General features: G+C 46.8%; 1 protein-coding gene across 1 annotated transcript in view; it reads left to right on the plus strand.

Annotated features, from left to right (window-relative positions):
* The first annotated feature begins 2,484 nt into the window (after nucleotides 1-2,484).
* The window catches only part of LOC143814729 (glutathione S-transferase theta-1-like), a 51,164-nt gene continuing 37,649 nt past the window's right edge, over nucleotides 2,485-15,999 (plus strand). Inside the window, exon 1 of the mRNA XM_077293469.1 lies at nucleotides 2,485-2,621. Within this exon, the coding sequence (XP_077149584.1) occupies nucleotides 2,507-2,621 (115 nt within the window). The 5' untranslated portion in view covers nucleotides 2,485-2,506. The remainder of the gene's footprint in view (nucleotides 2,622-15,999) is intronic.

A 15,999-nucleotide genomic window follows, 5' to 3' on the forward strand; every position in this document is an offset into this window, starting at 1 on the left:
TATAGACTTCATGGGAGACATGGGACCGGAGATGCTGGGGCTGCGTCATAGACATCACAAGAGATGCCGGCGCTGTGGCGTAGACATCACAGAAGACGCCGACACTGCAGAATAGACATCACAGGAGACACCGGCGCTGCGGCATAGACATCACAGGAGACGTCGGCACTGCGGCATAGCCATCACAGGAGACGTTGGCACTGCGGCATAGCCATCACAGGAGACACCGGCACTGCGGCATAGACATCACAGTAGAGGCCAGCACTGCATCCTAGACATAACAGAAGATGCCAGGGCTGCAGTATAGACATCACAAGAGACACCGGTGCTGAGGCATAGACATCACAGGAGATGCATGCACTGCGACATAGAACTCACAGGAGACGCCGGCGCTGTGGCATAGACCTCACCGGAGACACCGGCGATGCGGCATAGACCTCACCGGAGACATGGGGCAGAGGACGTGGGGGCTGTGGTATAGACATAACAGGAGACCGGGACTGTGGTATAGATATGACAGGAGACGCCAGGTCTGCCGCTGCTGTCTTTCTTTGTGGGATGGAAAAGCACATCCTGACACTGGCACTGGCAGGTATCAGGACTTACCGTAATCTTTCATTGCACGTGCTGCAGCATTCAGTGGTGAACGCAGATCAATGAGACATTAGAAGACTGACAACCGTCAAAATGTCGCTGCTGCCCCGAGCACTGCTGACCCAGGGATTCTGCCCGGAGGCCAGAGAAAAGGTAATCGTGGGCTGTAAACGGCCTCAGGCCTGAGTTTTTTCACCCCTGCTGTAAGTCAATGGAAGGACTAAAAAAAGACCCCACAAGGTTTTTTTTGTGTGCGTTTTTTTTTTTTTTTTTTTACTGAAAACTGAAAATAAATTCTAGTGTTTTCTTAATTTCTTTATAAATATTTTTTTAAAAGACTGCAACACTCTGAAAAAAAACGCTGAGGAAATGACTCCAAAAAATGCTGGCAAAAGACGCTTCAGGAATACGAAACTTCAGAGAAAAGGAACAAATGCTGAGGTGTCTTTTGTTTTGGAAAACAGACACGCAGTGTAAACATGCCTTAACTTTATGCTGCAGAATCCAAGTGGAAAATCCACACCTAATGAGCCCGACATGTGCTTTCTCACAGGGATAAAACTTTGAATTTCACCAGAAAGTGTTTCTCTATGTGGAGGAAATTCTAATGGAATCCTGACAGGATTTACGGCGGAATTACCGTGGATTTACCGCATTTTTTTTTTTTGCGGTTTTTGTGTGGATTTCACCTGCGGTTTTACACCTGCAGATTCCTATTACGGAGCAGGTGTAAACTGCTGTGGAATCCGCACAAAGAATTGACATGCTGCGGAATAAACAACGCAGCGTTTCCGCGCTGTTTTTTCCGCAGCATGGGCACTTCGGATTTTGTTTTCCATAGGTTTACATGGTACTGCAAACACATGGAAAACTGCTGCGAATCTGCAGTGGCCAATCCGCTGCGGATCCGCAGCGTGTGCACATACCCTTAGAGTTTATGCTGCCCTAGGCACTTTTAGTGCTGCCTCCCCCATTGGTGAGTATGACTAATGCAGACACTGTCGGCAGTGACTTAGCCCACTTTCATGTCAGCGATTTTTGCCATTCTTGGCAGATCCGACAGTTTTTCCGCTTCTGCCGCATAACAGATCACTTATGGCAACACTGTGTTCCACACACTGTACACTCACACTGTACACACACACTCACACTGTACACACAGATTTGAATAGGGGGAAAATGTGTAGTAACTGGCTATGGACACTAAATAGTGAACAGAGCAGCTCTGTACGGCTGTTTTCACACATCAGTTTTTTGCCATCAGTCACAATCCGTCGAATATTGAAAAAAAGGGATCCGTCGCAGATTGTGAAAAACTGATGCGACGGATCCGTTTTTTCGCCTGATCCAACTAGCTGATCCAGCTAATTGGATTCTAAAAAAATCGGAGCATGCTCAGTTACAAAAAAAAGGAATCCGTCACCGGATTCCGTCATTTGACGGATCTGGCGCCATAGGCTTCCATTGTAGCAAACGACAGACAGTGACAGATCCATCGCTGTCCGTTTTTTCAACGGACACAAAAAACGTTACTATGTCCGTTTTCTCCGGCCGCCAGATAAACAATATTTGACGGATCTGGCGAAAAACCGATGAAACGTGAGTGGCCATCCGTTGCAATCCGTTGCTAATACAAGTCTATGAGAAAAAAACTGATCCGGCAGCATAATTCGACGGATCCGTTTTTTCAAAATACGACGGATTGTGACTGTCAAAAAACTGATGTGTGAAAGCAGCAGTTCCAGCTGGCACCAAGAACAGCGGACTGGCAGGGGTGCTAGGTGTCGCCACAGGAAGCACAAAGGTGAGAGCACGGGGTGGGCGAGGCTCCGTGCCGTGGGCGTGGGCACTGCTGAGTAACCAAAGTCCCTTCACGGAGCTAAGTTCTCACTGCCGAGACTGGTGTGTCATCATGTCGGCACTGACCTTGTACTTGGACCTGCTCTCCCAGCCCTGCCGCGCGGTGTACATCTTCGCCAAGGCTAACAACATCCCCTTTACACACCAGGAGGTGCTGCTGTTCCGAGGTCAGTCGGGGGTCTTGTGATGTGGGTGCGGGGGCAGTTCTTGGCAAGAATCTTTGGAGACTTGCAGCTGCTGCAGTGGTGGATGGTGTCAGAAGTGTGTGGGCTGATATAAAGAATGCTCCCCCTCTTAGGCTACGTTCACATTTGCGTTGTGCGCCGCAGCGTCGGCGCCGCAGCGCACAACGCAAACAAAAACGCAGCAAAACGCATGCACAACGCTGCGTTTTGCGCCGCATGCGTCCTTTGTTTAATTGATTTTGGACGCAGCAAAAATGCAACTTGCTGCGTCCTCTGCGCCCAGACGCGGGCGCCGCAGCGACGCATGCGGCGCAAAACGCAAGTGCGACGCATGTCCATGCGCCCCCATGTTAAATATAGGGGTGCATGACGCATGCGGCGACGCTGCGGCGCCCGACGCTGCGGCGCACACCGCAAATGTGAACGTAGCCTTAGTCCGGCACTGAAGCAGTTTGGCAGGTACCTGGGTCAGGGTATGGGCACACGTTAAAGGGAACCTGTGGTGCCAAAATCCGCTATTAACCTGCAGATATGGGGTTAATCAGCTGCAGGAATCTCACTTTTCTGGTTGTAAGAAATCCTTCAGGTTTTGTGACAAAACAGCCTGTATGTTGGGCTCTCCATGCAGGTGCTGTGACAGCGACACAGTCGCGACACATGCAGCTGCGGCGCTGATCAGCCGGAGTGATCCAGGAAGCCGGGTTCCCTCTGCAGCTTATTCGGTAAGTGTTATAGCTTGCCAACAGGGGCGTAACAACAGTCCTGCGGGCCCCGGTGCGAACTTTTGAATGGGGCCCCCCCCCCCCCCAAAAAAAAAAAAAAAAATGATATACAGACACACGCATACAATGTTAAACTAAGAAGTAAATATCTATTGCAAAAAAAACACCCCCCCCCTAGCTGACCAATAGCACTATGCAGGGCACCCCCCCCCAGCTAAACGATAATGGCACCGGCTCCTGCCGCCCGGACATACCTGGGCCCGGCGATCGGCATCGCCAGGCAGCCCGGGACCTGGGAAGAGCATGGCGCACCCACATGTCGCACCCCCCACATGTCCCACATGTTGCTGCACGTACCTTCACCGCTCGAAGTCCCCCAGGCAGCGCGCGCGCGCGCCTGGCAGCCCCGCGAAAAGGAGGAGGAGGAGCCGAGGAACGTGACGCCGCACGGCCTGCCCCCACAGTCAGGGCCGTATTTAGAGTTTCTGCTGCCCTAGTCCATACTGTATAATGACCGCACATGATGCTCCATACACTGTATAATGACCGCACATGATGCTCCACACTGTATAATGACCGCACATGATGCTCCATACTGTATAATGACCGCACATGATGCTCCATACTGTATAATGACCGCACATGATGCTCCACACTGTATAATGACCGCACATGATGCTCCATACTGTATAATGACCGCACATGATGCTCCATACTGTATAATGACCGCACATGATGCTCCATACTGTATAATGACCGCACATGATGCTCCACACTGTATAATGACCGCACATGATGCTCCATACTGTATAATGACCGCACATGATGCTCCATACTGTATAATGACCGCACATGATGCTCCATACTGTATAATGACCGCACATGATGCTCCACACTGTATAATGACCGCACATGATGCTCCATACTGTATAATGACCGCACATGATGCTCCATACTGTATAATGACCGCACATGATGCTCCACACTGTATAATGACCGCACATGATGCTCCATACTGTATAATGACCCCACATGATGCTCCATACTGTATAATGACCCCATATGATGCTCAATAGTGTATAATGACCCCCTCCCATCTTGTATGCATGGCTCATATCCCCCCGCGTATGCATGGCTCATAATTCCCCCCCCCCCCGTATGCATGGCTCATATCCCCATATGCATGGCTCATTTCCCCCCCACCTCCTGTATGCATGGCTCATAATTCCCCCCCTGTATGCATGGCTCATATCCACCCCCCCCCCCCGCCCCCTGTATGCATGGCTCATATCCCCCCCACCTCTTGTATGCATGACTCATATTCCCCCTATGCATGGCTCATCACTCCCCACTACCCCCCCCATGCATGGCTCATCACTCTCCCCCCCCATGCATGGCTCATCACTCCACCACCCCCCTCCGCTCCCCGCTCCTTCTCCCATGGCACGGGCGGCTTACCGTCCTCCTTCAATCCCCCCTGTCCTCTGTCATACTCACCTGTCAGCTGACAGTCTCACACCAAGCGGGCGCGCCGACGGCGACATCCCTCCGGCTCTCTGTCCCGACTCCCGGCGCACAGGCGCAGGCTCGCAGCTCCTGCTTCCTGCGTGAGCGGTCACGTGATACCGCTCTCATTAAGGCTCATGAATATGCGCATATTCATGAGCCTTAATGAGCGGTACCACATGACCGCTCACTCAGGACGCGCTACAGCTGAGCTAAGCTGAGCTTAGCTGAGACCAGGCATGAGTGACCGGCCGCTCAGCCTGCAATTCATCCTGGCGGCGGCCCGGTAAGCTGCGCCCACGGCGGACTACCGAGGTCGCAGAGGTCGCGGCGGCACCGGGCCCTCTTTTGGGCCCGGGCCCTGGTGCAGCCGCGACCTCTGCGACCCCGGTAGTTCCGCCCCTGCTTGCCAAATAAGCAGGGACCCAAAAACATTCAATCATCTCTACTCATAATAACATAAAGAATAATGGCAGGTCAGCATTTAGTGAACATGGTTAGGGTATGTGTCCACGTTCAGGAAACGCTGCGTCCAGATGTTACAGCATAGTGGAGGGGATTTAAAGAAATCCCGTCTCCACTGTGCATTAAAAAACACGTGTTTTTCCCGCAAAAACGCACATGCGGTGTGTTTTTTCAGAACGCAGCATGTTGCTACAATGAGCAAAACACGCAGGAACACCGCAGGTGACCTGCCAGTGACCTCAGGTGCATTTTTGGTCAGGATTTTACCTGCATAAAATCCTGACCAAAGCCTGAAGCAAACCTGAACGTGGAAACATACCCTTAAAAAACAAAACACAACTGTTGAATTGCACTTTGTTGCCGAATAAGCAGGGACCCAATCAGGGCCGGACTGGGACAAAAAAGCAGGCCTGCCACACAAACCCCACCAGCCCACATACTATAACACTCCTCACCCCGATCAGTGAATTTGGCTTTACTTTGTTGTGCCCCTCACTCTCCTAAAAGGAGATATTTGAAGACCTACATGTGAATGCTGCCACAGTGCGTATGATCGACCACAGCTGCGTTTACATGGTGCTCTACAGAGCTCCGATTTTCAGCATCATGGGGGTCCCAGCAGTCGGATCTCCAGCAATTGGAAAGTTATCCCCTCTCCAGAGGAGAATGGATTACTTGAGATAATCCATTTAAACAACTTTTCCAATATTTTGTCTTTATTTGGCCATAGTAATATTGAAAATACTAAACCAATATTGACCCTCCCAAAGTCCAATGCTTCCTCTTCGACAAAAACACAGGAGAAGTGGTACTGTACTGTGCAGTACATATGCAACGCCCGCTAGGGCCGTGAGGTACTTGGAACTGGGTCGGACGATTCTTAAAGGGTTGGTAACAGCATTAGTGACCTGTCCCGTGGTCCTGGGCGTGCAATAAAAGTGATGAGGGAATGTTTGTATGGAATTTGTTCGTGACGCTACCCGTGGTGTTTGGCAATGAGTGGCTGACGCTGCTTAACCCCTTTGTGCCATGCGCCGTACTAGTACTGCGCTGCCGGCACTGCATTTGTGCCAGCAGCAGTACTAGTACGGCGCATCGATCACCGCGGTCGCGCGCTGAGCGCCGCGGTGATCGGGTGAGGGTGTCAGCTGTATATGACAGCTGACACCCCGCAGCAATGCCCACGATCGGCGCTATCGCCGATCGTGGGCATTTAACCCCTCTGATGCCGCTGTCAATAGTGACAGCGGCATAGAGGGGGATCGCGCAGGGACGGGGGCTCCCTGCGCTCTCCCACCGGAGCAACGCAATGAGATCGCGCTGCTCCGGTGACCTGGAAGGAGTCCCCAGATCCAAGATGGCCGCGGGACTCCTTCCGGGTCATTTACTGACCTGGCTTGCCGGCGCCTGCAAGACCTGCTGAGAGCAGGCGCCGGCAAGCCTCTGCCCTTGTCTGTGAGATCGGTGATCTGACAGAGTGCTGTGCACACTGTCAGATCACCGATCTGTGATGTCCCCCCTGGGACAAAGTAAAAAAAGTAAAAAAAAAAAAAGTCCACATGTGTAAAAAAAAAAAAAAAAAAAAAAAAAAAAAAAATTCCTAAATAAAGAAAAAAAAAAAAAATATTCCCATAAATACATTTCTTTATCTAAATAAAAAAAAATCACACAATAAAAGTACACATATTTAGTATCGCCACGTCCATAACGACCCCACCTATAAAACTATATCACTAGTTAACCCCTTCAGTGAACACCGTAAAAAAACAAAACAAAAAAAAACCGAGGCAAAAAACAACGCTTTATTCTCATACCGCCAAACAAAAAGTGGAATAACACGCGATCAAAAAGACGGATATAAATAACCATGGTACCGCTGAAAACGTCATCTTGTCCCGCAAAAAAAAAGCCGCTATACAGCATCATCAGCAGAAAAATAAAAAAGTTATAGCTCTCAGAATAAAGTGATGCAAAAACAATTATTTTTTTTATATAAAATAGTTTTTATTGTGTAAAAGCGCCAAAACATAAAAACATTACATTAAATGAGGTATCGCTGTAATCGTACTGACCTGAAGAATAAAACTGCTTTATCAATTTTACCACACGTGGAATGGTATAAACGCCCCCCCTAAAAGAATTTCAGGAATTGCTGGTTTTTGTTCATTCCGCCTCCCAAAAATCGGAATAAAAAGCGATCAAAAAATGTCATGTGCTCGAAAATGGTACCAATAAAAACGTCAACTCGTCCCACAAAAAACAAGATCTCACATGACTCTGTGGGCCAAAATATGGATAAATTATAGCTCTCAAAATGTGGTGATGCAAAAACTATTTTTTGTAATAAAAAGCGTCTTTTAGTGTGTGATGGCTGCCAACCATAAAAATCCGCCAAAAAAACGCTATAAAAGTAAATCAAACCCCCCTTCATCACCCCCTTAGTTAGGGAAAAATAATAAAAATTTAAAAAATGTATGTATTTCCATTTTCTCATTAGGATTAGGGCTAGGGTTAGGGCTGGGGTTAGGGCTAGGGTTAGGGCTGTGGTTAAGGTCGGGGTTAGGGCTAGGGTTAGGGTTTCAGTTATGATTGGGAGTTTCCACTGTTTAGGCACATCAGGGGCTCTCCAAACGCGACATGGCGTCCGATCTCAATTCCAGCCAATTCTGCTTTGAAAAACTAAAACAGTGCCCCTTCCCTTCCGAGTTCTCCTGTGCGCCCAAACAGTGGTCCCCCCCAACATATGGGGTATCAGCGTTCTCAGGACAAGTTGGACAACAACTTTTGTGGTCCAATTTCTCCTGATACCCTTGGGAAAATAAAAACGTGGGGGCTAAAATATCATTTTCGTGGAAAAAAAAAATTTTTTTTATTTTCACGGCTCTGCGTTATAAACTGTAGTGAAACACTTGTTGGTTCAAAGTTCTTACAACACATCTAGATAAGTTCCTTGGGGGGTCTAGTTTCCAATATGGGGTCACTTGTGGGGGGTTTCTACTGTTTAGGTACATCAGGGACTCTGCAAATGCAACATGACGCCTGCAGACCAATCCATCTAAGTCTGCATTTCAAACGCGCTCCTTCCCTTCCGAGCTCTGCCGTGCGCCCAAACAGTGGTTTCCCCCCATGTATGGGGTATCAGCGTACTCAGGACAAATTCGACAATAACTTTTGTGGTCCAATTTCTCCTGTTACCCTTGGGAAAAAAAAATTGCGGTCTAAAACATTATTTTGTGGAAAGAAAAAAATGATTTTTTAATTTTCACGGCGCTACATTCTAAACTTTAGTGAAACAATTGGGGGTTAAAAGTGCTCACTACACATCTAGATAAGTTCCTTAGGGGTCTTCTTTCCAAAATGGGGTCACTTGTGCGGGGTTTCTACTGTTTAGGCACGTCAGGGGCTCTCCAAACGCGACATGGGTTCCGATCTCAATTCCAGCCAATTTTGCATTGAAAAGTCAAACGGTGCTCCTTCCCTTCCGAGCTCTACCATGCGCTCAAACAGTGGTTTATCCCCATATATGAAGTATAAGCGTACTCAGGACAAATTGCACAACAACTTTTGGGGTCCAATTTATCCTGTTACCCTTGGGAAAATAAAAAATTTGGGTCGAAAAGATCATTTTTTGTGAAAATTAATATGAATTTTTTTTTATGGCTCTACATTATAAACTTCTGTGAAGCACTTGGAGGTTCAAAGTGCTCACCACACATCTAGATAAGTTCCTTAGGGGGTCTACTTTCCAAAATGGTGTCACTTGTGGGGGTTTCCACTGTTTAGGCACGTCAGGGGCTCTCCAATCGCGACATGGGTTCCGATCTCAATTCCAGCAAATCTTGCATTGAAAAGTCAAATGGCGCTCATTCCCTTCCGAGCTCTGCCATGTGCCCAAACATTGGTTTACCCCAACATGTGGGGTATCGGCGTACTCAGGACAAATTGTACAATGACTTTTGTGGTCCAATTTCTCCTGTTACCCTTGGTAAGATAAAACAAATTGGATCTGAAGTAAAAATTTTGTGAAAAAAAAAAAGTTAAATGTTCATTTTTTTTTTAAACATTCCAAAAATTCCTATGAAGCACCTGAAGGGTTAATAAAATTTTTGAATGTGGTTTTGAGTACCTTGAGGGGTTCAGTTTTTAGAATGGTGTCACTTTTGGGTATTTTCTGTCATATAGACCCCTCAAAGTCACTTCAAGTGTGAGGTGGTCCGTAAAAAAAATGGTTTTGCAAATTTTGTTGCAAAAATGAGAAATCGCTGGTCAACTTTTAACCCTTATAACTCCCTAACAAAAACAAATTATGTTTCCAAAATTGTGCTGATGTAAAGCATACATGTGGGAAATGTTGTTTATTAACTATATTATGTGATCTAACTCTCTAATTTAAGGGCATAAAACCGAAAAATTTGAAAATTGCGAAATTTTCATAATTTTCAACAAATTTCTGTTTTTTTCACAAATAAATGCAAGTCATATCGAAGAAGTTTTACCACTATCATAAAGTACAATATGTCACGAGAAAACAATGTCAGAATCACCAGGATCCGTTGAAGCGTTTCAGAGTTATGACCTCATAAAGTGACAGTGGTCAGAATTGTAAAAATTGGCCCTGTCACTTAGGTGAAAACAGGCTTCGGGGTGAAGGGGTTAAGGGGACTGCTGGGGCTGATGGTCATGCAGCAGAGTTGTTATGGCTCTCCACGGGTAGAGCTGAGCCCCAGAGCAATTGTAGTGTTAAAGTTGGTGGTGATGGTAGTTGTGCAGGGCAAGTGTTGCAGGAAAGAATTAAGAGGACACAGCAGGGTGCAGTCTTCACATTTTACTCAGTTCTCAGAGTACAGTACTGTGCTGTGTCCTCCAGGTCAGTGGTCCAGCCAACTCTACGGTAGCTTGGGGTACTTGTCCAAGACCCCCTTCGTGTGTATTCTTTCCTGGCCGACTCACTGCGCTGGCTCCCACCTCCCCTGCCCTTCACCTCACACACAGTGTCCTAAGCTGGTCGCTGCGGGTCCTGTCGGGCGACATCCTGTCACCTTGACCCTCTTTGGCTCCCTTTTTAGCGAGATATGTGTGGATGTGGCTGTCGCACATGCAGATATGACGGCCTCCGGATTTCTAGCTGGGACTTGTAGTTCCTCCACTACTTCAGGGCTGGTCCCCTACTGCGACCTGGTCCCTCCACCTGACTACGGTCAGCATGGATGCTGGCCCCATGCTTGGTTTCCACACTTCCCGTGCCCCTAGGACCCCTTTCGTTCCTTCTGGGAGCTTCTCTCCCTTCTTTCTCTCAGACTGTCTTCTTCTCTGTTCCCTCTCCTCACATCTGATCCTCTGCTCCTTTCTTCTCCCTCACTTGCCTAACTCCTCCCCTTTTTCCACTTCCTCCACCCACACCTTCTACCTAATCCCTCCTTAGCCTGTAGAGGTCTAGTGATGGGTGCTAGTGTCAGGGTTCTGTAGTGTCCCCCCCTTACCAGAGAGTTGGGGCACTACACCTCTGGCTGAGGTGCAGTACCTCTGTGGCGACTGGACCCTCAGGGGTGCCACACATACAGGGCCGGCTCCAGGTTTTTGTGGACCCCAGGTGAAAGAGTCTCAGTGGGCCCCTTTAACACATACCACAGTTCATAATGCACAGATACAGCAGAGCAATATAGGGATAGTATAATGCCAAAGATTTCACTTCTTACATTATATGAGTGATATCTATTGTACATTGTACAATAGGTCAGAAACCAGACAGTATATTGCTCCATACAGAATAATGAGCCCCATATGTTGTTCCATACAAATTAGCTCTTTAGAGTAAGTTATTATACTGTACTTTCTTTTCCCCTTTTGGTCCTCATACTTTCTGTACCATTGTAAGCGTTATTTTTAAATATATATCTATAAAAGTGAATTCTTAAAGGTCTATTTTTTATTTTGGTTCTAAATAATATTGAGACCCTATCGTTTCAAGAGGTTCTGTAATGACAACCATAGAAGTCTGCTGCAGACCTCTGGTCGTCATACCGACCCCTCTGCCCCTGACAAAGCCACGCTTGTGGTGACACACGTTGGGCTTAGTGCCCCCCTTGACCCCTAGACCGGTTCCTCACTACACTCTGGCCCTGCCTTGATCTGGTTATTTTTTTGCAGGGTGGAGTGCCCCTTCTTCTATTCAGCTTTATGACTTTTTTTTTTTTTTTGCCATGGCTTGGAGCTGAGGGGTCTCCTCTGCTCCAGCTTGCCTCCTAGTGCACTATGGATCCATATTATTGCCATCTAAGGTATACTGCCCACTATTGATTTCTTTGAGGATTCTGCTGATCTTTTTTCTTTGGGGTCTACTATTTGGTACATTTTGTACCTAGTGTTGTTATCTATTCTTCTATATTTTTTTATATACTCTTATGCGCATTTCCACTGTATGTCAGGATTGACTGCATATTAACTCTTTCCTATAGTGGCTATAGACGACTCTGTTTATTGCTCCTTTCTTGAGTATCATCTCAGCCACTATTAGTATGTAATAAGGTCTACTGAGTATGCAGCCTATTCCAGGATTCATAAGTATTTCACTATGCTGATTTGAGTGTTTCATTTCTGGTATAGCATTTTTTGGGGAGTTTGTTTATTTGCGTTGTCTCTTGTGTTCTGTATTATGTGTATTCTCCTGCTCATTGAGCTAGTTATAGGTGCACGCACACAGTGGCAAAATTAGGGGTTATTCTTCTACTGCAGGTGCTATATTGACACATTGTACATCGAGTAGTTTTGATAGCCTATTAATATATTATTTGCATATTCTTTGTATGTATATGTGCATTTTTTGTCATGGCCAGATTATTGTATGATGAATAGAATTACATGACTGTCCTGTGATAGTGTATCGGTCTTGGGGGGCTGACCCCACTAGGGTGTATGTACCATTTTGTTTTTAAATTGTTTGGTGTGTTCTTTTGACTCAAATAAAATTGTTATTTTTATTTATTTACTCTGGTGATCCCTGGTTCTAGTATGTTTCTTTCCTTTTTTCAACATAGCCGACCGGTTGGTGACCCGCAATCATGTGACGGGATCACCAATAAACAGGAAAGGCTACTTTCAACACATCAGGTTTTTTGCACCATGCTGATTCCGTCGTAATTTGTGAAAACCGGATGGAACGGATCCGGTTTACCCCCGGATCCGATACCCGGATCTGGTGGTAATCCGGATCCGTTCCATCTGGTTTACATCCGTTTCTTCCTTTTTTTTATCCGGTTTTTGACGGATCAGGTTTTTAAAAACGCCCCTGGGAGGCTCCAAAATGTGATTGGCCCCCTGAAAGCTATATATACAGTGTTCCTACAGCCCATCTGTGACAGGTTGTAGAGAGCAAGTGTTTTGTGCAAGATGGATGAAGTTATTGCGAATATTCTGAAGATCAATGTGGATTTCACTATGGAGGCGAATCGCTTGAAAACTATTTTTCTGGAGAAGGAGCGAGAGAGACAGCGAATTCTGCGTCTGCGCAAAAGGCGTTTGTGGATCCACCCCATCACTGCACAGAGAATGACGCGGGGAGTCTTTTGTACTTTATACATGGAGCTACGAGGAGACCCAGAGAAGTTTTTCAGCTATGTGTGGATGAAAACGGAGAACTTCAATGTAGTGGTGGACTGAATTGGACATCTCATCCGAAGGAGTGATACATATTGCCGATTCTCCATTTCACCGGCAGAGCGTCTGATGGTCACTCTTCGGTAAGCCATTTTTATTGTATCTCATCCTGTAAAGCACACTTTATTGTTGCTGCTGTTTTGTTTTTTTTTTAGAATAGTTTTTAGTGATCTTTTTTATCGGTTCTCCTATTGTTAAAGCTGACTTATAACTGTAATGTTATTGCTGGCATTTTGTAATAATTTTTGCCTTGCTTTTATTCACAGATTTCTTGCAACTGGAGAATCCCTTTCATCACTACATTTCCAGTTCAGACTTGGGATTCTACTATCTCCGGAATTGTCAAGCACATCTGCCGTACATTGTGGGACTCTTTGCATGGCGAATTTATACCACATCCCACAATGGAGAGTTGGTTGGAAGTAGCAGAGAAATTCCACCAAGTGTGTCAGTTTCCCAATTGCTTGGGTGCAGCGGAGGGGAAACATATCCGCGTCGTGAAACCGGCTGGTTCTGGCTCGGAATATTTCAACTATAAAAAATACTTCTCCATTGTGCTGATGGCCATCGCCGATGCGGAATACAAATTTATAGCGGTGGATATTGGGGCGTATGGCAGCTCCAATGATTCCCAAGTTTTCAAATTGTCTGCAATGGAGCGTCATCTGTATGGAAACACCTTCCAATTCCCCCCCCCCCCCCCCCCAAGACCACTGCTTCAAACCTCTGGGCCACCAATGCCTTTTGTTTGTGTTGGGGATGAAGCGTTCCAACTATCGGAACACCTACTGAAACCCTACTCCAGTAGTGGATTAACACAAACGAAAAGAATTTTTAAGTACTGCCTCACACGAGCACGGAGAATGGTGGAGTGCGCTTTTGGGATTTTGACCGCCAAATGGTGAGTTCTATTGACAGCTATGAACTTGAAGACTGACACTGTTGACAAGGTGGTGAAAGCGTGTGTTGTCCTGCACAATTATGTGATATGCAAGGAACATATTTCCATTGAAGACCACTCAGAAGAAACCACCTTGGCTGATTATCACAACATTACGTATAGAATTTCTGTGTCAGTTTCCTGAATGAGGGACCAATTCGCAGAATACTTTTTTTCACTGGAAGGAAGAATAGACTGGCAGATGAGAGAGTTTGACCAATTTGTCTTGGACCTTGTAACCCTTAGTATTTTACCTTATTGTACCCAAGTTGTGTACCTGTTTGTGTTGCCCCTAAAGTATTTAACTTTTAACCTTCTTTTACCCAAGTTATGTACCTGTTTGGGTTGTACCCAAAGTATTTAACCTATAACCACATTATTAAACCTTGTTTTACCCAACGTATTTAACCTTATAAATAAAAGACACATTTTGTAAAAATCAGTTTTATTAAACTAAATTTGGTAACAAATATAACTTTATAAGTTAAGAAAGTTCGGGGTGGAGATATTGCTGGAGGGGCTGTCAGATTGGGACACTTCGACAGTGGGAGAGTGGAGAGAGGAATGTGGTGGTGGTGAAGCATCAGTAGGTAGCGGTGAAGGGGTGGAGAAAGAAAGAACAGGTGGAGATGAAACTGGGAGTTGTATTTGGAATTTGGAAGGTTGGAGGGGTGTAGTTGATGGATTTGGAGGCAGAAGAGGTGATGGGTGGAGAAGAGGGTTGGGATAGTGACATGATGGGTGAAGGAGACTGGTGGTAGTGGGCAGGGAGAGGAGGCGCAGAAGATGTTGGTAGGAACTGGTATGGGGCAGGATGTTGGTACGGGTCAGAATGCTGGGACGGGGCACGAGCAGGATGCTGGTATGGGGCAGGATGCTGGGATGGGGCAGGATGCTGGTACGGGTCAGGATGCTGGTAGTGGCTAGAGGGAGGGACAGTGGCTGGAGGGGTGGCAGGTGCAGGAGGGGGGGCAGATGGAGTGGTTGGGAGGTAATAAGCGCTAGAGTAGACTGGCACGATTGCATTACTTGCATCTGCTGATCAGGAGATAGCTTATCCATGTGCTTGAGTACCGACCGGAAAAGTGTGGTTCGGTGATTGACTTGCATCTGAATGCAGCCGTAGCAGAAGTGTATGCAACTCGAGAATGCTTTTATTTATCAAATTGAAACCTGAGGCCATTTGCTCCGACAAAAGTTTCAGACAGTTCTGGAAGGATGCATTCATTTGTAAGAACTCGGGCGCATAGCTCTGTACCTGACCCCTCTGCCCCTGCCGCCCCGAAGCCACAGGTATACTAGAGGTGGCAGCATCAGAGGGGTGAGGTAAAGGAAAAGCTATATCCTCACCAGCAGATTCATGCAATGCAGCCGGCCAGGATGCTCCAGCGCTGGTGGATGGGACCGAGGGATCAGATGTGAGGGAAGGCAGCGAAGGTGCAGAGGGGCCGGGACTGTCGAAGTGTGGCGGACTCCTGAGGGATCGCCCCAGAGGGGTTCAACTCTGCTGCAGGCTCCCGAGTGCTGCCAACGGTGCTGTGGAACAAAGCGAAAAAAAAATATATAATGATATTGCATGGCCCTGGCTGAAACAGCAAAAGAGGGTTAAACATGTAAACATTGATTAGTAAATATGGTGGGTAATATTTACCTTCAGCTCACCATCGTTGACCTGAGGAACAACAGGGCTTGGGCATATTTATATCTGTTCCTGCGTCCTCCAGATCCACTCGGGGCCCGCATCTCTTTGTTGAACTCCTTCTTGAAGCGATCCCTGATTGACCGCCACAGCTTGACAATCCTCTCCCCTGAAAAAAAGTGAAAGCACAAGTTGGTTAGTATTAGTGATGAGCGAATATACTAGTTACTCGAGATTTCACGAGCACGCTCGGGTGACCTCTGAGTATTTTTTAGTGCTCGGATATTTACCGTATTTCGCGGACTATAAGACGCACCGGACCATAAGGCGCACCCCAAATTTGGGGTGAAAATTGCAGAAAAAAAGATTTTTTATAAGATGGGGGTCCGTCTTATTGTCCGAATTTACAGTATCTTACCTGAAGGCTGGCAGAGC

Source organism: Ranitomeya variabilis, chromosome 1, assembly GCF_051348905.1.
Source record: "Ranitomeya variabilis isolate aRanVar5 chromosome 1, aRanVar5.hap1, whole genome shotgun sequence".
Classification (NCBI taxonomy): Eukaryota; Metazoa; Chordata; class Amphibia; order Anura; family Dendrobatidae; genus Ranitomeya; species Ranitomeya variabilis.